The following is a 26,233-nucleotide window of genomic DNA, read 5'->3' as shown; positions in this document are numbered from 1 at the left end:
TAACCAAAAATGTTAACATAGAGACCATTTGATGATATATGTATTTTTTTCATGTTGAAAAGTCCCCACCAACGCCGCATTGCATCACGGGGGTATAGCTCAGTGGTAGAGCATTTGACTGCAGATCAAGAGGTCCCCGGTTCAAATCCGGATGCCCCCTCTTTTATTTTGACACTGAAGGTTTTGTACTAGTATTGTAGTGTTACTAATGAAGCGTAGTCCTGCCGATGATGGTAATAATACCATCCGATCAGCGCAAACATTTCTTGAGTACGCCACGCACGTGCATGCGCGCGCGCGCGCGCGCACACACACACACACACAAACACACACACACACACACACACACACACACACACACTATACGGATATAATATTTTGTATTATTATTATATTACTATATTTATTTATTATACAACTTTATTTCAAAACTTTACAAAGTTCTTTAAAGGACAACTTTCGTTTTTTTCAACCAAGGTTCATGTTTTAGGTTGTTATTAGAGAAACTAAAAGGTGAGTGTTAATTTTCTTTCATTTGCTGCTTTCTTTCGTTTTGGGGATTTTAGCAGTTTTTGACAGGGGGGCGGGGGCATTCGAGCATGGGGCTAAATATGTAATTTTTTACAAAATATTATGGCGATTTATTATTTTATTATTTACTATAGTCCTAATAAACCCCAAGAAATTACATCTGGCCAGAAAAGATCACAGGATCTATTGAATGTGACAAACTGACATATTGAGCCTATACACACAGTATAAGCCTTCCCCCAGTAGGCTACTTCACATTCAGTAGATCCTGTGATCTTCTGTGGCCAGATGTAATTTCCTGGGGTTTATTAGGACTATAGTAAATAATAAATAAATAAATCACCATGAAATTTGGTAAAAAAATACATATTTAGCCCCATGCTCGAATGCCCCCCTTGTCAAAAAGAGCTAAATCCCTAAAACGAAAGAAAGCAGCAAATGAAAGAAAATGAACACTCACCTTTTAGTTTCTCTAATAACAACCTAAAACATGAACCTTGGTTGAAAAAAACTAAAGTTGTCCTTTAAACATGAAGCACAATAGGCTAAATATAAAATATATAGGCTACTGTATTGTATAGGCCTATTAGATACATTTTACATACATGTATGTATACATACATACATACATACGTATGTACACATACACATATTCTTCAATCATATGTAGAGATTACTTGCTATGTGGTGTTAGTATATCTTGCCTGACTGAAAAAATCTACTGGGAGTTCAGACGGTTTGCAGACTTCCTTCTCCAGTAGTATCTGATCTTTTATTTTTATTTTATTTTATTTATCTTACTGTGCCTTCCTGTGCTTAATAATTGAGTATCACTCAACCAAACTAACTACATTCAGAACATTGTCATGCAACATATAAAACACACCCATACAGTACTTTGACAATGATGGCATTTATTGATAAAAAAAGACTATACATAATACAAAAACTGCTACTTTTTACATCCAGGCAATCACTTGTTTCTGTAATATAAAGACTTCAAGTAATTTGTGCAACAATTGCTTAAATGACTAAGCACATTTCAGGCTAACAAACAAGTCCTGTGTTTCACAATACAGATACTGTATATATTATTTTTATACATCCAATGTAGCCTCCTCCATTCCAAAAAGAGGTATTGCACTGGTTTGGTCAGCTGTACTTAAATATGCATCCAAGTTATGGTGTCAGTTTAGGTACCTACCACTACGAAATAATGACTTAATGTGGTTGCACCATAAGCAGTATACTTTAACAAGTCTTTACTGGGGTAAACGGAAAGTAATGACATATTCACAGTCAAAGTTCACTTAATGCCTTGTTTGAATGTCATTATAACTGATTAGATTACAGTTACAATTTCAGTCGTGAAAAAGAAAGAAAATTAAAAAATATTACTGAAGGAATACATCTTATCATGGTTGTCATCGAAAGAAATGTGGTGCAATGCCTTGAATGTCAGTAGGCTAATACTTGAAATTGTGACATTAGAACAAAATTACAGACCGTACAGAAATGTGTGCACAGCTGAAAACACCTGCCCAGGGCCATTAGGCAGCTTAGCTTAGATAGTCGCCGAGGCAACCTACAAGGAATCAGGTCTGATAGGTATCTTTTGTAAACATGGTGGAACATTTTTATGGGTCTGTTCATTTTTGGTTTCCTACATTTTATTTTTATTTTATTATTTCATTTTATTATTTCATTTTATATTTTATGAAGAAACTCCATAAATCTACAAGTTCATATAACGTGGCACAAAGCAACACATTGTGAGCTTGTAGGTCCGCTATTTTCACTAGTTTGGGTCCCAGGCAAACATCTAATTTCCTTTTTGGGTCTTTCTTGAGCTAAATAGTTTGGGAAGCACTGTGGTACATGATACATCCCTAAAACATTCCAGCCACTTTCACAGCTAAGTAAGCTGTTGAGAAAAGAACAGGACTAACAACTGGCTGCCACAACGCCTGGTAGAATAGCTTCTACCGTGGCTGATGTCCAAGACCTTTATAACTTGTTTCTATGAAGCTCGTACATCCTGAGATATACCCAGATCCCAAGGGGCCCCACACAGACCTGGGTAGGAAAGAGGCAGCCTTCATAAAAGTTCTGTGGCGCAAAGGCACTTGCTCAACATAATACAGTGAAGGTACTGATTATACCGCAGGCACTGTGATGTCTACATTGTCTGAGAGTTGGCTTAGGTTTAGGAAGAGCTGGGTTCCACGTCCTGTCTCCATTTAAAGGTTTTCTAGTTTGCCACAACGTGTGACCTCATCCAGTCCAGACTGGCAGGCAGACTACAGAGCGGGAGAGAAAATAGGAAATTGGGAGGAAGTGAGAACATGTAGTTAAATAATAATAATCTTGTCTCTCAACATGCCAGTATATTGAAAAAATTGTTTTGTTACTTGCAATCTGATAATTTATTTAGGCACCTGTAATTAATATATTGAAACTAAATCCCCAATTTAACTGTAAACCGGAACAATGGGATTTAACTTAACTCATGTTCTGCTAAGGATGACATTGGATGAGTTGTATTAAAAGTCAGATCGCCCAGAACGACATTGGACGAGTTATTAGCTTGCATCCAGCATCGCTAGTATTATTTTTTACCGGTTCTTGGCGCTTTGCTTCCACGTTGGCACGTCATTGAATATTTTCCCTCTGTTCACACTATCTTTAGCGCTGTTTTTCTCGGAATTGAACCTCAGATTGAGGTGATTGAGGAGCTCAATAAAAAAATCCTGCAACCTTGTGGTACTATATTAGCGCTTCTGAGGAAAGCGAAAGTACCTATCAGCAGCCCCAGAAATTATTGATTGTTACTTCCAGCTCACCAAATCAGCTGGTGGCCCTATTCAGCTGCTGAACAGCAGATAGCACTTTCTTTTTGCCTCTTTGCACAGTTTGCTCACTAATGCACTTTTGCTGACGCTGCTACTTGTGAATGTAATGAATTATCTGTCTCTAGTGCCTGTTGGGATTTAGTCTTTTGTAATGAGTATGTTGAATGTTGTTTGATGTATGGATTTTTACTATTACCTGGCTACAAACCAATTTCCCACAAGGGAAACAATAAAGTTAACCTTGAACCTTAACCTTAAACTTGTATGATGATTGATGAATAGTCTACAAGCTCACAATGTGTCACATCACAAGCATAGACTGGTCACAAGACACAAGCCATTGTAAGTTTGTGTAGATCTGCTTGTTTTCACTATTTTAGAAAATGTTTGCAGTACTCAGTAACTCACCCCTCTCCGGTTAGAGCACAGCAGGGTTGAACGTGCCAGGAGCGAGCTGTGATGGTGTTGAGAGTGAGATACTTGGAGATCTCGGCCACTGTCATGGACCCTTTCATATCTTGTTTGTTGGCCAGAACCAGAACTGCTGCATTCTGCAGGTCCTGCACAGGTAGGGGGAAAAGGGTTGGTTTCAGTATACCGTAAATATGCAGACAATGACACAACTTTAAACGATGTCAACAATTTCAATCAGCACAGGCTATGTTGAAACATCTGTGTCATCAGTTTCAGTGACGCATTTAGTCACACCGAGAGTGTATGACTTCAGTGTTTATCAGTTTTATTACATGGTTTTGTGGAATTCTGATTGGTCGTGGCATTGCGCATCTGTTATTTCTTGATAGCAGACCACTGTGCTCAGAGAAATAGGCATTATTGAAAAATATCCCTTACTCATTCACTGACAAAGCAGACTAGTGAAACCAGTTTGCTCCTCTCCTCAGTGTGGAATAATTTCTTCATACACTGCCTTACTGTCTTGTTATCAAGTGTACTACTAGACTGTGTATTTACCTTGCGGTAAAGCTTGGCTTGTGGTAAACATGTTTTAATGGGATTCTTCTCTTTTTAAACTGATTAGGTGACCTTTGTGTGAAGTCAGTCAAATGTCATTTTCCACTGAATTTAACCCAGTTCTCATTTATTATTTTGTTGTACAAAAAAAATGCTATACCATAATGACTAAACATGGTCAAAACCTAGTACTCTTCACTTTGATACTGAACATGTTGATTCGTACCTCGTGTGCCAGCATGTGGTGGAGTTCCTCCTTGGTTATGGTGAGTCGCTCACGGTCAGTACTGTCCACAACAAGGATAACAATCTGAAGGGTTCAGAAAGGCAAGAAGACGTTAAAAACTATTTCACAATTACCGTAGCTCTTTTAAATCACTTTTGTGACTGAAAGATCACTCAGTGTTATCCACATTCATGCTGTATGGGAGCCCATGTTATCAACAGATGATGTAAAGAAAGGTCAAGCACAGGTCACTTGAGAGGAAAGAAATCACACCCGTGTGAAGTGAGGGGCGCTCTTATCATCTTACAACATTATGTTTGTTTAAGCAACGGGTGCTAATGTTTGTTTTAGACCTCAACACAAACATAAAATTTCTCTTTATTACTTGCGCAAGCAGAGCGCGCAAGTAATAATTTCGCCCAGTCTCTTTCACCGTGACAGCCAACCCACCATTTGATGTGTATGAAAAAAAAACATCAAATCTGTGCCTGTTTTGCTGGGACCAGATTACACAAATGACCATATTTCTTACGTCATCATTGAGAGCTAGTCATATGTATACTATATACATAATCAGTAAAAATAAAATAGCAAATTGTGCCTGATCTGCTGGGACCAGAGTACGTGGTGTGTATATGTATGACTAGCTCTCAATGATGACGTAAGAAATATGGTCATTTGTGTAATCTGGTCCCAGCAAACCAGGCACAGATTTGCTGTTTTCTTGCATAAGAATAAAATGGCGGGTTGGCTGTCACAGATTTTGTCGCAAAGTAACCACAGTATACCGCTAATCAACTTACAACTACATACTCTATATAGTATATGCATATGTATACGTATGTCTTACGTCATCATTTAGAGCTAGTCATACGTATACTATATACATAACCAGTCAAAATAAAATAGCAAATTGTGCCTGATCTGCTGGGACCAGAGTACGTGGTGTGTATTTGTATGACTAGCTCTCAATGATGACGTAAGAAATATGGTCATTTGTGTAATCTGGTCCCAGCAAACCAGGCACAGATTTGCTGTTTTTCCTGCATACGCATAAAATGGCGGGTTGGCTCATTGGCTGTCACGGTTTTTGGCGCAAAGTAACCACAGTATACCGCTAATCAACTTACAACTACATACTCTATATAGTATATGTATACGTATGTCTTACGTCATCATTGAGAGCTAGTCATACGTATACTATATACATAATCAGTAAAAAATAAAATAGCAAATTGTGCCTGATCTGCTGGGACCAGAGTACGTGGTGTGTATATGTATGACTAGCTCTCAATGATGACGTAAGAAATATGGTCATCTGGTCCCAGCAAACCAGGCACAAATCTGCTGTTTTATTTGCATACGCATCAAATGGCGGGTTGGCTGGGACGGTTTTTAGATCATATATATTTTAACAAATGTGTAGTAAGTATTAAGTAGTAAGTATTATTACAGAAATTGAAGTTAGAGACACCTATTACTCTGATCATGATTTAGTATTAATATCACTATATTCCAAGATTAAATACATTTAAAACAATTGACAATTTAGAATAAATAATAGAATAATTATACTGTATAACATATTTTAATTCAGTTTATATACCTTTTTTTCATCACATATCCATGATTTATTTTTCTTTAAAAAACTAAAAAGGGATCCAGAACATATCTAAATCGATAAAACTGTATTTCTTATATAGATAGAAACTTGAACCATACTTAATAATACTAGGTGTTTATATGCATAAAGTAGGTAGGTAGCAAATAGTTACACCTAATAATTAGACATTTCAAACGTTCCTTCACAGAGATACTGAGATTTGACAGTTTACAGCGGTCAAAAGTACTTGCGCGCTCTGCTTGCGCACTAGTTGGCCATTTATGGCCTACTAGTGTGCAACAAGCAAGTATGCACTCGACAGAGTGCAGTTCTAGTTGTCTATGGTGCTTTCTTAAACAAGCATCATTGAAAAACAAACATTAAATTTAAAGCTGTATATAGGAGGGGTTAGCGCCCCTCAAAAATTTAAGAAAACAGTTAAAGTTAGATATTCTACTTGAGTCACAAGCCTCTTGAAAACTGAGCTAGTTAATGTTAGTTTTTGTATTTCAGTGGCATCCTGCAGCTTGTGTTGATGATAACAAAAGAGACTAGTTACCTCTGTTTCACAGTAGTAAGAATTCCAGGTGGCCCGGAGGCTCTCCTGGCCTCCAATATCCCACATGATGAAGCGTGTCTTGCGAACAACGATCTCCTCAACATTGCTGCCGATTGTGGGAGAGGTTTGGACAGCCTCCTTTGTCAGGCTGGATGTGGGAAGGCAAGAGAACACGTTAGATTCAAACCCGGTGACTGCCGTAAACGGGTATAATTTTTCATTTATGCAACTACCGGTATACTTAGTGTGTCGTGTAGAGATTCACATGTGTATGGTCATGTCACATTTAATTTGGTTGATGACTTTCTTATAACTAAATCAATAACATATGCACAGCTTACAATTGATAGAGAATAGTTGTCTTCCCCGCATTGTCCAGACCCACAATGATGACTTTGTGCTCTGCAAGAAAATGAAATATGTTACATTCTGATCTAGAAACACCTTATTACAATGTGCAAGCTAAACAAAGTAAATTACCAGGAAAATAATTGAGTCTACAAACTAACTAGCATCTGTCTTTTGTCAAAACAACTAATGCAACATTGGTAGGCAAGGGCAAACTTAGCCCTAGAACGGCTCTTGTTGTTCTAGGGCTAGGGCAAACTCTACAACTATGCATGCATGGCATACAGTTGCTCTGCACAGTCCTGACTGACACACACACAATCAAAGGCTGATCCTGTGCTCCAGAAGGGAGAAGAGACTCCTTGGAGTGTTGGAACATGTATTACAACGCTGATAGTATCAGTACACATTGTACGATAGAGACAGATTACGCCAGTAATGTATGCTGGTTTAATTGATTGAATTTAGTTTGCAGAATGGTCAAAGGTCAATATAAAATCTGCTACGAGGATAAAAACAGAAAAGGCACTAAGACTTGTTTCCATAAGGGTCTTCTCCTCTCACGAGTGTCCAAAATGTAAACTAACTTTAGGTTACATAACTATGAAAGTCCAACGTGCTCATACAAATGGACACAGACAGACACGTGTGCACACACTGATCCCACATTGACAACAACTCGACAATCACTTCTCTGCTCTTTCCTACTAAAAGCACATCTTCCAGAGAAGTGAGTCCAACTCAAGAACGTCTGAACAACAGTTGACCACCAGTACAAAATAAATGCACAGTGAAATCCTGCATGACAATGTATAATCCATAACTATGAGAGTGTACAGATGTATAAGGTTACATAAATGTGTAAACTCCTAGTTAAAACACTGATTCTGTAGCGCCCACGTGTGACTATGAATAAAAGCTTTTTCTGTACCTTTGTCTCCGAACACAGCCATCAGCTTGGTGAAAAGTAGACCCATGTTGTCCAACAAGTAGCGGTGAGAGATGATGATTATAAAATTACACACGGAAACGCCTTTTAAGTTAGTTAACTTAGAAGTAAGGCATAAAAAGAAAGAAACTGTGTGAGTGATTGTGGTCTGAAGAACTGTCTGTGTGTCCCACTGTCCCCCGTCTGTGATGTAACGCAGGTTAAGTAGGTACAACTTCACAGGAATGTTGTCAACAAAGGGCTGCGTGGAATGTAGGCGTGTATCCGCTGTAACGACGTCACGGATAGGTACCGACGCGACTCTCTCTCTCTCTCTCTCTCTCTCTCTCTCGCGCGCGCGCACATACACGCAAAACCCATATATGGTGAATGGGAAGTTAATGTTTATTTCCTCCTTTTGTTTACTTATACAGTAGGGAAAACCATTACACTGTTGAAAGAAAAGTGAAACGAAGATGGGAGTCCCCATAAAAATAACCTCACGTGAAGGGGAATTGCCATTGAATAAATCATGTTTCCCAACATTTCTAAACAAGATAACCCCAACATAAAACAAGATAGGCTAACCTTATTATTGAAGCAGGAAACTGTTTCATTATTTTAATTTGAAAAACAGGGGAAGAAACGATTAATCAGGATTCGAGGGCATACAACAGAAGCACATTTCCGGCCGAATACAAATAAAAACGCTTCGACCTTTCTCAATTCAGACTGATATTATTTCAGATTTCTTTAAGAATAGCTCTTCAGTCCGTCGGTAATTTACCCCCAGTGATGGAAATGGATTTCCACAATTCAATATGCATACAGTTTATTGTAGCCTGGCCCGGTCGGCCGTTCATTGTCATGCTTAACTATTCAAGTCCATAGATATGCTAATTGTCTCAAAATCACTGGAAGTAGCATAACACTGTTTTTAGGGCGTTTCTTTTTGTTTAAAAATCTTTGCAGACTTTCAATGCCTCGCCAGCCAGCAGCAGACTCATGTTAAACAACCCTGACCCCAGAAATGCCAACTGTGATGTACCACTGTAGCCTACTGTTTACAAACTGTAAATAAAGTAATCAATCAATAGGCTGTATAGTAGTATAAAGCTGTGTATAGTTTATAGTGATTAGTGAAACGTTCAAGTCAGCTGATCCTGTGTTTCTACATACAGTAGGTCTATAGCCTATTTATGTAAGTTACTATAGGCATTTTTGCAAAGTAACATAAGTATAAAATAAAAAAGCCTATAATTGAAATGTTTTTACTGGTGTGCCATCCACAGTTTAAAGTTGTGCATCTGTAGGCCTATAGTGTGCCTTTTAAAATAATTGACACAATAATTTTCTGATTAAAATACGATTTATCCACAGATTAAAAATGAAAGGCAGAAAAAGCAAAATGTAGCTACAGTCAGGCACCAATGATACATGTTCTTTCATATTTTTAACAATTGCGATAACGCAACAATAACATTATTTACTGATCATTATTTAATATTCATGTATTCAACTGAAGACGGGTGGGCTAAGCAGCCCACAAAAAAGACATTCATGGATTCTTCATTTAGATAACTGTGTAAGGAACAAGATTGCACCTATTCCCCCACTCCACTACCTCACACAAACTGCAGATACAAAATAAATAAAAGTAAATGTCCACAGGGAAAACAACACTAGGTCAGTAAGAAATGCAGAGAAGAGCATGGTATTCAATAGACAAGCTTGCTGTTTTGGTGAAAACTGGTAGTGATTTACCACACGTAATTACTCTTTATAACCATTAGCCCTGAAAAACATGGACAACAAAGAAAACAAGATGAACAATAAGCAACAGTATAGGACAGTTACGATGCAGAGTAAAGCCTGATTTATGCTTCAACGACAGAAGTTGTTTGAGTGAGTAAAGACGACATCTGGGAATCTGAAACTACTGGAGCTGGTCGTCCAGTAAACATGTCAACATGTCCCTGAGGAAGACCCATAACAGCTCCCCGCTGTGCACTCATCAAAGCCATCTGAGCAGCCATCAGTTGGATGATGCTGTAGAAGCAATTTCCCCTTCCCCAGGGAGCAGAAAAGACTTACTTTCCTTACTTTACACTTTGCTGCCGAAGCATACATAAAGCTTGACATGACACAAAGATACAGATGTGGTAGGAAAAGTACAGTAGGCCTATGACAAGATTTAAGACATCCCACCATGGCAGTGGTGGACATGGCTTGGTGAGACATTCGGGCACTTGTGATTGGAGTTCTCTTATAACAAATGTGAGGGTGTGTGAAGTAACTTTAGGTAGGACACTTTGGGCTCTATTTGTGTCCATGCTAAACCCCTTATCCCTAAACTTCTTTGCCCTTTTTTTTCTCCTTTTACTATTTTGAAAAACATTTTTGAATGGTTCAAATAGCCGACCTACATCGACACGTTGTGAGCTTGTAGATTTTAACTATTAAAAAAAATTCTTCAAAATAGTAAAAATGGCAAAGAAATGTGGGTATAAGGGGTTTAGCATGGACGAAAATTGAGCCCTTTGTTCGTTCACACTAATTTCTTCCACTGTAGTGCTGTTTTGAATCTGTGCCATGTTGGAAAACCTAGTGCACAGGTGAATACTACAGAAGGGAAGCTATATCTCCCATAGCATCCTCAAACAGCAGGGGAAATGATTATAAAACTGGACCAGACATGTATAAACAAAGGTACAATTCATAGTACATGGCTGAAGCAGGTCAGGGAAGAAGGTAGTAGGCTATCTTTGGGGAGTTTTGTATCTGTCTGTAACATTATAGTGTCATGACTAAAACAATGCCTGTCAATGAATTATCTCATTCAATTATGGCAACTATTCCACCAGATAGCTTTTTAAGGTCTGGGTGATAAGAAACTGGAGGTGAGAGACTCACAAGCTCTGGATCCCATCCCAAAAGGGTATAAATCCTGAAATCCATAAGCAGGTGCAATAGAAAAAGAGTGTATTAGTGCAGTGGTTCTCAACCCTTTCAGGCGGCGGCCCCACAAAAGAAAAGGGTTTTAGTAGTTGTTTTTGAGTACTTTTGATGCAGTAATGGACTTATTAAATTTCATTAATTTTTTCCTGTTGCCTGGGGAGCCCCCAAAATCAAGTTGAGAACCACTGTATTAGTGTGTATGTGTGTGTCTGTGTGTTCAAAGACAGAGAGAAAAACTGAGAGACAGAGAGAGATACCCTGACACTGTACATGTGGACAATGATATTAGACCCTGTTTAAGACTGCTGAGGACAGACACACCTGCCTTTTCATTCCATACTCTGAGGAGAGACATACAGATCACAATCAGATTCACAATCAAAACCATTACTGTCCTCGTGCTGTCAGTAGGATTCCATGATTTTCATGCAGTATTTTAACATACGAAAAAAAGAGACCTATAATAGACCAATATTCTTTTTCTTCCCCTAAATAAATAAATTGAAACGCTAGAATAACTCGATGTGGATGGCATCTGGTAGTTGTATAATGCATTTCTTTACATTGTACTCATGAATGAGAAAAGTATTTTGTCGATAAAGGATGTAAACGCATTCATTCACAAGCCTAACGCTTAATTTATACTCTGTCGTATTCAGTCGCGTACAGAAAATAGACGTGTTGTGAGATTGTAGATCAGCTATTTTCGGAACGTGACCCCATTGTACAACAAAGTATAAATCAGGCTTAATTGGCATGGCCCCAAACTCACTCTTCAGTCCCTTTTTAACCCATGCCACAGCCCTCAACCCCCCTTCTTTCATCAGTCTGTCCAAGATCCTCCTTCCTTGCCCAAGCCTCTATTATACGGTGAGTGTTTAACGGATGTAGACATCCCTTCCCCAGTCGTCTTGGTTCTTGTTGCGGCCCATGTTGGCCCCTGTGTCTCCAGGGTCCTGGCAGTACCGCTCCCTCAACTTGGCACGCCCGTGCGGCTGGGCCTGACTGGAGGACATCGGAGGGTGGTTGAGGTTTTCCTGGTCCGGCTCGGCGCCCTCGTCCTCCCAGGACGCCTGTCGTCCATGATGTTGGGCCAGGTGGAGGCGACTGCCCCCGCCCCCTCGATAGGGCTCTGGCTCTTCATAGGGGTCAGTCTCAATGTCCATACACGAGTCCCCGGCCTCTGTGTAGGCCGAGTCCCGGCTGCCCTGCGTCTCAGAGTCGAAGGTGTCTTGCCGCGACAGGCCCCGGCCACTGCCGCCTCGTAATTGCCCACGAGCTGAGCGCTGATACATCTGCTGCTGGTGATGCTGGGGCTTTCCACCCAGCTCGCTCTGGTAGTCATGGAGACTGCCACTCCCACCACACTCTGTAAGAGGCCCCTCTCGCTTCTGCTCTCCTTGCACCGAGTATGGCCCCTGCAGCAAGCCATGCCCATGGCACACGCAAAACATGCAGAGACACAAACGGGTACAGCAAAGCAGGCAGTGAGTAGTTAGTAACACAAGGTTAGAATGGGGTTAAGGCTCAGTCACACAAAACGAGGGTTAGAAATCAGTTGATGCAATATCCCCTTGGTTATCAAACAGTCACACAGGTCGATATGTTCCAGTTAAAAGACTTTGCATTGAGTTTGCAATCAGTATTCAAAAATAATATAATTGTATTTACACTATAAACACACGCAGATGCACACACAAAATGCATACATGATAGTGGACACACATTCATTCCACATACCTTTAAAAACATAAAAAAGTCTCTAATGTACTACTTAAAAATCACTCACAAACCTGCAAGAAACACACCAAGCAGTTATTCACTAAGCATACATATTCTCATTCCTATCTAGTAAAGGCCACAGTGCCATATCCTGGCTGATTAATAGCAGAACAAATACAGATAAATCAATACTAGCTGTTACCAAAGTTCTGTTACCGTAACAGATTTTCAACTGAAAGCTGTGTTGAAAATCTGTATAATTTATTGTAGGCTTTAGTGTTTAAATTACGGCATTTGGCTGAAGTGGTTCACAGAACTGTGTGAACTCACTACTGTGAGTAGGTTAAAATGAACAACCTGTTAGCCTCCCTCCACCAAGCTAAACCTTTCTGTATCACAAATCTGGCTGCTGAAGATGCAACCACAACAGCATGCCACACATCCAAGAAGCTGAGATGACTTGCTACTTGCAGGGGCGGTGCCATGGCAACACAGAGGAGGACAGCAAACTGGAATCTGCTTCCCAGACGATAAGAAAGGGTCGGTGAAAGGAGGCAATAGAACACTAGGGGTGAGGGGTGGTGGGGGCATTGTGAGGGGGGGGTGGCAGGATGGGGGGGGTCGGGCACTCCATTTTCATTTGTCATCACAGCAAAATGGAGGATGCTCCACAGGGCACTGGCAGACATGCCTTCCTGGTTGTTTCATGAGTCCAGTGTGATTCTAGTAAAGCTATTAACTAAGAGCTGAACTCTCAATGCAGTGGAGGAAGTGCTGTTTGGTTGTAGGTGGGCATTGCCTGTGTAATCTCTGGTAGCATTTGCTGCTCTAAGGTTCTTGTTATATTATTTGGCAAAGGGGTTGGAGTTTCAGAGTGAGCATGCTACCCTTGTTCAATTTATGTGTGGGCTTTACAAAACAGGCGTTTCAAATGTGGGTACTTCAGTGTGTGTGTGTGTGTGTGTGTGTGTGTGTGTGTGTGTGTGTGTGTGTGTGTGTGTGTGTGTGTGTGTGTGTGTGTGTGTGTGTGTGTGTGTGTGTGTGCGCGTGTGTGCGTGCGTGTGTGTGTGAGAGAGAGAGAAATAGAGTTAGTGTGTATCAGTGCCTGCATAACTTTGAATGTCTTGTGTATATGTGCTCCTGTGACCAGTTTCAATGGGTCCAGTATGAACTTTCCCATATGCTCGCTCCCTCTCTGTGTGTGCTGTGCTTCTATATACAGCATGTGGTGAATGGGGAAGAACTGGCTTTAAACACGCTCGCTTCCTTCAGGATACGGTAAAGAGAGAGGGGGCATATCTGCGTATCTGGAGAGACCTGGGTTTGGACAGAGGGTGAGCTATAGGCCAGGCCCTTCCCACCCCCAGCACGGCTTTTAGAGGGCATGCTCCGCCACTTTCTCCTCGTTGGCTGCAGACCCGTCCAGGCTGTGCCACAGATCGTCGTTACGGCGCAGAGAGGTGAGCACCTGTACCTGCAGGTTGGAGACAGGCTCTGGGGAAGAGGCGAGCGCGGCGGTGGCCATAGTGCGATTGAGCAGGGGGTTGGGGGGGTTGCTGCTGGGGGGGTGCGTGGCCTTCCAGTAAGCCTCCAGGTAGTCCGCTAGGTGTTCGCACGCGTCCTCCAGCTGGTTCTCATCCAGGATTATGTCAAACAGTTCCTGCACACAAACAGGCAGAATACATTAATATGTGTTGGCTTGAGAGGCACTCTTTAAAGTTTAGTGAGTTTAGAGTAGTGGTTTTCAAACTCTTTGTGTCTGCAGACAGACAGGTAGAATAAATAAAAATGTGTTGGCTTGAGAGGCACTCTTTAAACTTTAGTGAGTTTGGAGTAATGGTTTTAAATATTTTTGTGTCCAAGGCACACCAATTTGCTCAAGTCAAAATCCCAACTGTGAACCATTTGGGAACCACTGATTTTAGATTCAATGAACCAGACGATCTTGACGGGGTATTGAGTTGATCAACAATTCAACATCAAACGTTCACACCGTTTGACCAAAAGGTGCAGAGAGGCACAGCTCAAATTAACATAGGAATGTCCCTGGCTCCATATCAATGGTCCAGTGTGTAGCCTGTTAAGTACTACTAGACTTATTTTAAGCCACTGCTAATGAGACAAGATGAGACAACAGTATTGAGAATGAACACAGGAACGCTTGAATGACAGAATGACATACAGTGGCTGATGGATTATTGGATTATTTTGTACTGCTGCAGCCTATGCTTTTTGTATATACTGTAGTATCATCAATGTTTGTTACAATTAAAAGATAAAAGTTTTGGTTCTGTATCGTGTCTCATAATTCATGACTGCGGTCCTTAACGTTCTATATATATCTATATTTCTAGGTAAAGACAGGTGTGTGATAATTATGTGCAGCCAACCTAAAGATGAATTGTTATGCAGTGACAGATGACCACATTGTTGCTTCTTTGAGAATTGCAACCAGCATACTGCTACAGTGTTCATTATTTTTGCCATTCTTTGTAAAATGGTTCCCTCACGCAAAATCTGTAAAGCAATCATAGCCAATTGTTGACAAGTAATATGAAGAATTTTAATCATACATATGACTCCAGAGATAATGTGTAACAGTTAATGTGAATGTAATTTTGGCCAATATCTAGTTGTAGCACAAAGTGTATTTTGAAGAAAATGTAAAATAGTCTGGAGGGGCCTTCTTCTTACAAATCATGAACGCAACGCAACATACATTCAACCCCAAATTGGAATGAGAGGCCTCTATAGTGTGCACCTCTAAAACACTTCTGTCCATATGGGCCACCGCACGGTTGCCAATAAATGCTATTCCCCCACACCGCTTCTTCGGGTCCTGACATCTGCAACCCATGACTTACACAACCCTGACAAGGTTAGGTAACAGCCTCTGTGAAGAGCATTATCACTGGCCCAATGGTGCCAAGAGATACTCACAGGAGGGCACTGGGCCAATTTGTCTGCTGCCACCATCTGCACATTCAAGTGTTTGGCCTGGGACTTCCCTCTGGATTTGATGAGCCTTTGAAGGACCTGGAGTCAAACAACAACACATAGATTACTTTAACTATATGATTATCACTGCAGCTCAACTTGGAAAAAGGAAAGATATTCTACGTCCGAGCATAGACATGGTAACGCCCCGCCTGCCTCTGATTGGCCTACCGACACAGCCGGCCTTACCAGACTTTCCTCCGAGGTGGATAGCTATATGCTGGATAGTCTGCCGCGATGTTACTCCGTGGTGGGAAATAAATCAATAATACAAGTACGATATAATACAAGAGAATGACAGCTTGGCACGCGCGACAGTAACTTTTATGTTTTGTAGAAGAGGCAAACTAATATATTGTTTATGCCATTTATTTTACATGTGTACAGTGTAAACTTGAAACATTATTGTGCTGTAAAAAGGTCTCTTTCCCTTGATCTTTATCTTTTTTAGTATAATAGTATTAGTTTACTATAATTAGATTAATACACGATAATCAATACTAACACTTTAATTTAGAACACACCCAAATCAAATCATACAAATATGTGTTCAATCAATCAATCATTCAATCAAAGCAAACAGCATAAACAATATTAGTTTGCCTCTTCTACAAAAATAAAAGTTACAAGTTACTGTCGCGCGTGCCAAGCTGTCATTCTCTTGTACTTATTATTTCCTACCTCGGACGGAGGACAGTCTGGTGAGACCAGCGGTATTCTGTAGTGTCGGTAGGTCAATCAGAGGCAGGCGGGGCGTTACCATGTTTATGCTCGGACGTAGAATAGATATACGCACTCCAGAAACACAAGATGCTTAGAGAGGTTTGGGTGATGCTTTACCTTAGGAGAGGCTATTTTGATATAGACAATGATGGGTGCCAGGGAGGTCTTAGATAGCTGGGAGGGGTGGTTGATTGTGTCTGCGTCCAAGGCAACCAGCTGCAGGGTACGTGCCAGCTCAAAGATGCGCTCAATCTCACTTTGAACCTCAGCTGAAGACCCAGAGAAGGAGATCATGTCAGTCCAGAATGTCAGTCATTATAAACTGTTAATGTGATAAACTATTTCCTGGTTGAATAGAGGACATTAGCGTTGGTCAGTCAAGCTGAAGACCCACACAATGTGCACAACTGGAATGTTAGTATCACCCTCATGCACACAGCACGCCAAATTTTGGTGAACGGTCTCCGAGCGTATGAATTGGAACCAATCAGTTGAAGTTCCATTTATGCACAGCTAAATGGAACACCCTGGCATTCTCATGCCACTGCCACATTCCCGACAAGCAGGCCACCCTGACATACATCTGAGGTATATGAGTCTCTTGAAGGAAAGGGTCACTTCAGAATGATATGCCTGTGACACTTGAAGTAACTTAAGAACGCTATTTTGCACCATGTAAAAAAAGACAAACATAAAGCAGCACCTTTATCAAACTGCATTAAGTGCATTAGTTTTTGTTAGCACTGAAAGACGCAGCAGTAATTATTCTATTAATCAAACCACTCAAGGCTGCTTGTCCGCTTTTCTTTCATTGTTCCTCAGTAATAGTTTACAAGAGCCTGTTAAGACTAATTCAGACCACAGAACATTTTCTTCACAGCATTCAAATGCAAATGTGCGCTGTCATACAACGGTGTCGAGGCTATTTTCGGCATGCAACGTCATTGTACGGTCACGGTGTATAAATAGAGCTTGATATGGTTCTATCTCATTGCGAATATTTGGTCTGAACTAGGTGTTATGGCATAAATAGAAAGACAACCTGAGGACGTGTGGAAGGAGGGAAATTAAAGGCAACAAGAAGGTTTTCCTCCCTTCCACTTCCAAGTAGTAACAGATTACAAGGCCAAGCCAATCTGCAGAAAGAGTTGCAGTCATTCTGGCAGCCTCCAGAGGGCTGCAAGGTACAAAAGTAGATCTGGGGGCAGTCTAGTGAAACCGGGCTTCAATAAAGTGATAAGAGTAATTAACCAAAAAACTGTAACCCAGCAACAATGTATATACACTACATATAATGTACAGTACATATTTCTTGCTAATAGATGTGGACTTATTTCACTTTGGCACTCTTCCCCGTGATAGAGGTTTATAAAAACAAAAATTCCAAAGCACAATTTATAGACCCTAACCCTTTTTTAGATGAGCTACCTACAGTACAGCGAGGGAAATTCTAGGTCACAGTGTGGGGGTCAGTACAGTGTGCTGAGTATCAGTTTCCCATGGGTGCTCATCCCTGTTCACAGTTTTGCCCCCAGGGACCCTATCGTGTTTCCCCTCAACCAGAGACAGCAGGTGTAGAGCAGCTAACAGCCATCCCAGTAGTTGCCCTTGCCTTGTTGTCTTCCTGTTCTGGTTTCCCTGTGCATTTCTGTTCGTTAAAGAGTCTACAGGCTGCCATGTAAAAACTACGAGGAACAGAGAAACTGACACACAAGCAGACAGGCATATACACGTGATGTATGATGAATGCAGTGACAGAAAGGGGAGGGAAGAGGAGAAGATGCTTCATTGTGTTCCGCATGGACGGAGAGAGCCTACGTACCCATTACGTCTGAATCAAAAGAGGGTGGAGGAAGAGCGTGGTGGCAGAGGAAAGGCGAGGGAGGGAGGAAGGATGGGTGGATGACAGGTAGCAAAGACAGGATGAAGGGAGAGAAGAGATCAAACCCATGATAGTCATACAGAAAAGGAATATACTGTAAGGGCAGAAATTTGGCCACTTTCAGTGCTGTAGATGCCCAGCTTTAACAGGAAACCTCCATTCCTGTCGTACTGTGTTGACTTGGACAGTCAAGTACCAATACTCAATGTACCGCGTGAAACCCACAGGTGTCCGCACAAGCTGTTTTTCTGCCCCCCATGCTAACAAATGCAGTCGTTATTATCACAGGCTACGCACGGAAGCAAACGCAGATTTTTTCCCCCCTCTCTAAGTAAGTGGAAACAACAGTTTTCCTGCATGTATTCTCATTGAAACACATTGACCAGACATCCGTTGTGGCCAGATTTAGCAAGAACAGTGGTGCACAATTAAGGCTCCACCCACAACAACACTTGTGAGAGACACTTTTTTGGTGGGTTTCCAACGTAACGCATCTCAGCACTTTTTATATTATATTTTATATAATTATTAATTATTAATCTTCTAAATCCTCCAGTTTTCTGAAATAAATATTTTCACGATTTTTCAAAAATAGCAGATCTACAAGCTCACCGAGTGGCGCGCTACGAGCTTGTAGATCTGCTATTTTTCAATAGCTAAATTATAACATAATGTTTAAAACACCAAAAGGGGTTCCCGCCCAAAATGGGTTAAAGGAGAGTTCCGGACAACCCATTGTTTTTACTGAATTCTGATGATAATGTATGAACCCCTGTTAGTGCCGGAAAAAAGAATAATAAAAAATATACAGGGCACTGTGGCTTTAAGAAAGCTAGGTGGGCTCAAAACGGTCAAACGACGTGAAGCGAAAAGGGCAGGAAGCGGACCCGCCGTACAGGGAAAACGCTGAGGAACGCTCAGCATGGAGTTCTCTTTCTTTTTTCGCTAATTGTCCAGTGATCAATGGATTATCATCATCATATTATTGAAGAAAACGAGTTGTCCGGAACACTCCTTTAAGTATACATTTTAAGTACTTTCTATACTTCACTACTTACTTACTCCACAACAATTAGCTGAATACTTTAGGTACTAGTTACTTTGTAGATTTTGATTATTGTTATAAAAGACACTTCTTCAGCCCTATTTTACTACTATTTTACGGTCTATTTGAATATATGCAATCTACAAGCTCACAAAATGTTGCTTGCTTGTAGAACTGCTATTTTCAAACAACTTCTATACATTTATACATTTTACCATTGTCACAATATTGCTTGCTCTGGGTGGATCTTTGTTGGTTTGTAAAGCGTCTTGAGACAACTTGTTGTGATTTGACACAAAATTGAATTGAATTGAATTGAATTGAATTTGATAACTTGTGAAATATGGGACATTCTGCATAATGAGGAACAAAAAAACATTGCATGGATGCACCTCATTGACGTATCCCAAGGTCCAGTGCTGTTGCTACCACAATACGCACTGCGAGTAGGGCAACACGCCGAAGGAGGCAACAAAATGTGCCAATGTGCTCCGCTGCGTAATAACGAGCGGCCGTGTGTGCGTCCTCGCAAACAGCAAAAATAGCCGATCTGCATGAGCAATAGCAACGCTCTCGTCGGGAGGGGGGGCAGCACAAATATCCTACGAGTACGGCAACCAAATGGTCAGCTACGTTCCTGCCAAAGTCATCGGGGGTTCTGCAGGCTCCATCTGGGCAATGGTGAATACATTCTAGTTTCTACCAATACTTTTGTACTTTTACTCAATAATTAGTTTAAATTCCGGACTTGTACTTGTAACAGAGTATTTCAACATTGCAGCATTGATACTTTCCAGTTCCACCACTGCTTTCTTGGTGGCAGAGATGCCACTTTGGTAGGTTGGATTTCATAGTTGTTGTGTTGTGTTGTGTTATGTTGTGTTGTGTTGTGTTGTGTTGTGTTGTGTTGTGTTGTGTTGTGTTGTGTTGTGTTGTGTTGTGTTGTGCTGTGCTGTGCTGTGCTGTGTTGTGTTGTGTTGTGTTGTGCTGTGCTGTGCTGTGCTGTGCTGTGCTGTGCTGTGCTGTGCTGTGTTGTGTTGTGTTGTGCTGTGTTGTGTTGTGTGGTTTGCTAGGACTTGTCTTACCCAGGCTGGAGCGGGTACTGGAGCGCTCAATGATGGTGTGTTTACTGGGGTTGTTGAGGACGGATCGTTTGGCCAGGGAGATGTCAGCAGTGACCCGTGTGATGGATATCCTGAAACAAACACAACCAACAAGATTTGGTACAAAGCCAATCGAAGCAGATACCTGGTGATGGCGATACCTGGTATCAAAATTGCAGCCGTGTTGTGCGGTAATTTGTCTATGACACTCACCTGCCCTCAAACTTGTGTTTTAGGAAGTCAAAGAGCGCCTTCTGCATCATGTCTGTCACCTTGAAGGCACAATGCACATTAGATCAACTACCATGGCCTGGACCAGGTGAAATAAACCATTAAATAATGGAAGGGGATATTCAGCTGTCAGACAACAATGATAGAAGAAACACTGTTAAGCAATTGGGTACTCTGAATGTCCCGCGATCTTGTTGTTTTCGTTGTTGTCTTTTGTTTTTTTACGTTTTTTTATAGTGAAAATAGCAGATCCACAAACGTCTTTTACAATTCTAGAAAATCTTCACCTGCAGTATAATGACATGTCTTGACTTTACCCTGCAAAGCAATCCAACTGCGTGATTTCCCCTGACCAATCAAATATGCCGTAACTCCGACAGCTGAATATCCACTACCTGCAAGAATTCCTTTTCTGTAGTCTGATTTGAGATTGGCCTTACCTCGTAGCCCTTGAGAGAAGGCCCTACTAGAATGATGGGTCTCATGGACGGAACCACATCATAGGGGGGGACATGCTCCATCTGTGTCAGGGAGGACAGTACAGAGAATGTGGTGAGGCACATTGCTGTACAGTCTCTAAACATACACCACCGCTACACAAAGATAAAGCTCATGCAACCATGATATATGATATACAGTCACAGAAATACACTCACACATACATTAACACAAGCTTGAATGTGAACGGAAATAAAAGCCTGGGTACAGAGGCAAACATACGCTCAACACGAAAGCCCTTCTCTCTACACTTGTTGGTCTCTGTGAAACTCATCATGCTACAGTAATATGGATATAGTGTCTTTTAGACACACTGTAGGAGTATATCCAGTGTTTATAAATCAATTCCTCATTTCAATTTCTTAGTCTGCAGTCCAACATAATTAAACTATCCATAGTTAAATTGGATGCCGTAGCAGGAGAGTAAATGATGGATCTTCTGGCTAAGGTTCTGGTCTAATACAAAATGTCCTTTCAAGCCTGTTGGTGATTGTGAAACATATTTCTATTTACTACTACTACACTAACACAAGAAGAAAGTAGTGTACCGTAGTGTTTGCTTTCAAACATACATACATACATAATACATTCTGGAATTCTGGAAACAAATACAACGTCTGCTTTAACTCACAATTCTCTCCAGTACCGCATTACATTCACAGTGAAAACGGGATGAGCACAGAGCTTATGCAAAACACCCACACACAATCAATCCATACCCCAGCACATAAACTTTAGGTGAGCATGAATAGTACACAATGAATCATAAGGACATGGTTCATCTATAAGCACCCCATACACATGTCCTCATTTGGAAACAGTACAATGTAGTGATGAGAGTGTGAAAACAGTCACATATGTTCTACTCTTGAAAACAGGGGGAATTAACACGTTTTATTTTTTTCTTCTCTCGCCTCTATATTCCAAGCACGCTGCCCTCCTCTCTATTCTGTGCTGTTTTTCAATACACTGAAAGCAGCAGATAGAGCTGGAGAGCCCGGCTCCACCGCAGTACATTTTGCATTACATAAAACAGTGCAATGGGAGCTCACTTCACCCCATTTGTATTCATGGAATCTAAAAATACAGGATTTAAAAACTTTCACCATAAATTACTCTTGTCTCTGAAGGGGGCAATGCTGGAGACACTGTGCATAACAGCCAAAGTGCTCACGCGTTCAGAATTATCCGGCTGAACAATTTAGTATGATCAACAGGAGGCTGACAGCACACTCTCTAGACCTAATACATTAGTATACATTTTTAATACATTTGAGCATTAATACATTTTGGCATTCATTTTGGCACTCTTAAATTGATACTTGGGATTCTGCAAGTGTTATGTGTCTAAGTGTGAAAATGAATTGTGCTGAAAGGCTGAAAAGAATTGTCGATGCTATGGCACTGTCACTCAAATCAGCCGTAAAAAATGGAAATGCAATGACTGTCGGGTGCATTAGTGTTAGGGGAATCATTCTGCATAGTGTGGTGATGGTGTGTGATTGGTCTAAACCTACATACTGATAACTGTGGCATAAGTATTTTTCAACCAGAAAACAAATCTATCTTATAATTACTTGGAAGCAAACAAAGATATAATAAGTATAGTTAACATCTTGCACAGTTGTAATATAAGCCCTATTTTAAAAATAGCTCAAATAGCCAATCTACACATTCATAATATATCACGGTGAGATGCATTTTGAGCTTATAAATCTGCAATTGCTTTCATTTTTGAAAATATTTTTCAAACCTAAAAAAAAAAAAGCCCAAAATAGGGACAGCAAGGTTAAAGTGGTTTAGGAGAGCTGGACAATTAGGTTAGGGACCAGAGAGCAGTATCGTAGAGATGAGCCATTTTGAACCCTTGAATCTCTATAGCACAAACATCCGTTTGACACTAGCGGAGAAGAACAGACAACAATGCAACACAAAAGAAGAGGACACAGGATGCGAAGTTGAATGGTTAGAGGTTAGTCTCGTTAGAGAGAGCACTCACCGATTTCTGTTTCTGTTTAGCTGGACCACCTACATATCGTTCCGCACACAAACCCCACCAGAGAAAGAGCAAGACACATGAAAAAACAGACACAAAAAAGCACAACACACACAGAGCACATTTTGTTATTTACATGCTAGTTGGATTAAGAGGGTGGGAATTGGGAGAGGAGCTGTTTATTGACTAAACAGAGACCATTATAGAAATAATGACAACATCTACTGTAGTTCCAGTGGAAGAGAAATAAAAATGTTAGACTAAAATTGCAGTGGTTTCAAGAGCGTACGCGTTAGCACAGCGCCTCTCCCAGTTGACGTGCACAGAAACAAACATCCAAACATAACTCAGCGTTTCCATGGTAACCATAGCCTGAGGGTCCAATCAGTGTTAGATTCAGAAGCTGGCAGCAGCAATGGGTCAGTTGTGAGCAGTTAGTCAGAAGCAGGCTGTAGAGTTCATGAGACCTGAGCACACCTGGGGGACCACTACAGGGTGGGGCAAAGGGGGGGGCCTAGCGTTACCTTCTTAAAGAAGGGCAGTCGGTGGGCGTTGGCTTGTGGGGACGTTACGCTGCCCGACGTGCCTTTGGGGGAGCGAGGGTCACCCTGGGGCTCAGGGGGCTCCTCGATATCCAGGTCGATATCGTCATAGTTCACTGTGGACATGTCCAAGTGAGCTGAGGGAAAGGGCAGGGCGGCACGTGGAGAGAGGAACAGCAGGGAAAACAGAGAGAAGAGAAGAGAGAAAGAGAGCAGGAGGAGGAAGCAGGAAAGTGAACAAGGATGACGAGTAAAAAACAAAACAAAAGTTGAAAATTAAAAAGGGGAGAGAGTATATAGAAAGACTGCGTGTGAGATGCGTCAAAAATATACAAAAATGAATAGAAAAAGAGATGGTACTGCATGGAGAGAAAAGGTCACAGGCTGAGGATCTAAAATAAAACAGAGCATGATTTAAACAGGAAATAACAGTGACCAGAGATTGAAGAAATGCAGTGGAGTTAGATGAAGCCAGGAGTGAATACACTGTCTGCAGGAACAACAGAGTGACACACTGAATCTGAGGCACAGCAAATGTGACATAGAAAGAAGAAAAAGAAGAAGAAGAAGTAGAAGAAGAAGGAGATGATGATCAAGTGCTGAGGAGAAGCGCTGTAGCCGGGGTGGTAGTTTGTGGGGTAAAGATTGGCATGGGGGATTGGCAAGTGTGTGGACATCACTGTCCGGGGATAAATCCTACCAGCCCTGCGTGACTTTATTAAATTATAATGTCGAGAAATTAATTCACTGACAGGTCACTGTTATATCACTGTGTAAAAACAAAAGGGGAAAAAAAATCACCATTCCACAGGTATCTATGCATTAAAATAGATAACGCATCAACTGATTTGTATTCTTGTTCAGTTCAGTGCCTCCATTGTTAAACTACTAAACTTATTCACGACAAGTTTCAAAATGATTTTGAAAATAGCAAATCTAGAGGTGCTAGCTTGTAGATATGCTATTTTCAAAATAATTTTGAGGTTTTTAGAATTGAATTGGCAAACCTTTGCCAATAGTGACATGCCACATGTAGTGACGTAAAGTGGTAATGTGGTGACGTCGTACGGTATCAACAAAATGAATTAAAACGTCAATCGAGCTTGATGAATCTCTTTTGCAGTTCCCTCCGTCCTATCCCTGTGTGTACATTGAGCAGTGGCGCTGTGTCTCAGTGCTGCACACACACAGTTGATCAGCTTCAATGATTGGAGTCCATTCCCAGCTCTATGTCAGTCCAGGCCTGTTGGCCAATGACAGACCTTACCTTCTCTCACTTCCATAGTACACACCGGCAAAGACGTGCCGTGATTCTTCATCATGGCTGACTAACTATCCAATTACGGTCTACTATCTAGATCAGCCATACTGGCCCATGTCATCTCTCTCTGTCACTCATAGATTTATACACAAACTGACACATGCACGCACGCACACACAGTACAGTACAGTGAAAAAGGGTGACCCTTAAGCTCACCTGTGCCAGGTGGGGTGGGCCTGCGGGTTCCTGTGGCAACATCCAGACTGGAGCTGCCTCCGGATTTACTGTGACAAAAAACAGAGAAAAGGTTAGAGGACACTAGAATTAACTAGAGCAGTGGTTTTCAACGTTTTTCATATCAAGGCCCATTATTTATTCATCCGCGGACGACCATTTGATGAGATTTAGTCTCCCAAGACCCAAAACCTAGAATATGTTGTTGTAATTGGATAAGATTTTGTCCACATAATTCCACGCTGTATTGATGTTGGTAGGTACCATAGGTGAGATAACAGGCAAAAGCTGATCAAAATAACAATTCTTCAGGTGCAGTACTTAGTTTAGACTAGTCATTGGTTAGAAAGTACTGCATTTGTTTGGGCGGAAGTTGCGGGATTTTAGCGGAAGTATCACCCAAGGAAATGACGTTGATGCTTTACAAATCAGTTTACATTCTCCGCGAATGAAACAAGTGTTGTGATTGGTCGGGAAAATATCATATCCGGGGGAAATACATCTGACGGATGTTCCGGAGGATACATCCACCGATAGCTTCTCTGCCTTACGTTGTGACCAGGCTTTTCTTTACGCAGATAAGTAAGCCTGGGGCCGAGGGAGGCTAGGGACCACCTGGAACCCCCTCAACAACCACTGGTGGTACCCGGAACACTGGTTGAAAACCGCTGAACTAGAGGTTTGTGCCACGTGCGTGCATATGCATGCATATGCATGCATTCATGCGTGTTTTTGTGTGAGAGGCAACAGAGGCTGTCGTCTTATACCTGGAGCTGAGGCGGTTCTGTCTCATCCTCTGCTCTTGCAGTAGACGGGTGTTCTCCAGTTTGACGGGGCTGGGGATAAAGCCAACCTCACAGCCTTCCTTCACCAGACGTCCAATCCACCAGTCGTTATTGTATTTCTGCATACAGATACACAGACACTTACATTAATGACCTATAACCGGGGTCAGTACCACTGCCTCTTCTCGCTTTATTGCTTTACACAGTAAAATCACCAATATTAATGTAACTCAATTG

The 26,233-nt window shown here is 41.2% G+C and overlaps 3 protein-coding genes across 5 annotated transcripts in view; all 3 read right to left on the bottom strand.

Annotated features, from left to right (window-relative positions):
• Positions 1–1,434: 1,434 nt before the first annotated feature.
• Positions 1,435–8,249, bottom strand: arl5c (ADP-ribosylation factor-like 5C). The gene is made up of 6 exons (XM_083779437.1): positions 8,023–8,249; positions 7,085–7,145; positions 6,744–6,891; positions 4,582–4,665; positions 3,792–3,943; positions 1,435–2,831 (listed from the first exon to the last, which is right to left on the bottom strand). Exons 1-6 carry the CDS (start codon positions 8,066–8,068, stop codon positions 2,783–2,785), a joined length of 540 nt encoding a protein of 179 aa, XP_083635563.1. The 5' UTR covers positions 8,069–8,249; the 3' UTR covers positions 1,435–2,782.
• Positions 8,250–9,501: 1,252 nt separating this feature from the next.
• LOC310869542 (voltage-dependent L-type calcium channel subunit beta-1-like) lies at positions 9,502–13,502 on the bottom strand. The gene has a single exon (XM_083780349.1). It carries the CDS (start codon positions 12,429–12,431, stop codon positions 11,856–11,858), a length of 576 nt encoding a protein of 191 aa, XP_083636475.1. The 5' UTR covers positions 12,432–13,502; the 3' UTR covers positions 9,502–11,855.
• A 142-nt stretch (positions 13,503–13,644) lies between these two features.
• LOC310869540 (voltage-dependent L-type calcium channel subunit beta-1-like) overlaps positions 13,645–26,233 on the bottom strand; it is a 36,910-nt gene continuing 24,321 nt past the window's right edge. Inside the window, exons 6-14 of one of the 3 annotated variants that reach the window (XM_083780344.1) lie at positions 25,979–26,115; positions 25,194–25,261; positions 23,699–23,853; positions 21,121–21,201; positions 20,663–20,721; positions 20,423–20,541; positions 16,537–16,688; positions 15,640–15,735; positions 13,645–14,359 (exon numbers count right to left, since the gene is read on the bottom strand). In XM_083780344.1, coding sequence (XP_083636470.1) covers positions 14,075–14,359; positions 15,640–15,735; positions 16,537–16,688; positions 20,423–20,541; positions 20,663–20,721; positions 21,121–21,201; positions 23,699–23,853; positions 25,194–25,261; positions 25,979–26,115 — 1,152 coding nt within the window. In that variant the 3' untranslated portion in view covers positions 13,645–14,074. Of the gene's footprint in view, positions 14,360–15,639; positions 15,736–16,536; positions 16,689–20,422; positions 20,542–20,662; positions 20,722–21,120; positions 21,202–23,177; positions 23,207–23,698; positions 23,854–25,193; positions 25,262–25,978; positions 26,116–26,233 lie in introns of all 3 variants that reach the window. The other 2 variants (XM_083780345.1, XM_083780346.1) reach the window with 2 other exon arrangements.

This window comes from Protomyctophum parallelum (assembly GCF_964188405.1).
Source record: "Protomyctophum parallelum genome assembly, chromosome: 13".
NCBI lineage: Eukaryota > Metazoa > Chordata > Actinopteri > Myctophiformes > Myctophidae > Protomyctophum > Protomyctophum parallelum.
This window is presented reverse-complemented; position numbering and strand designations above follow the sequence as displayed.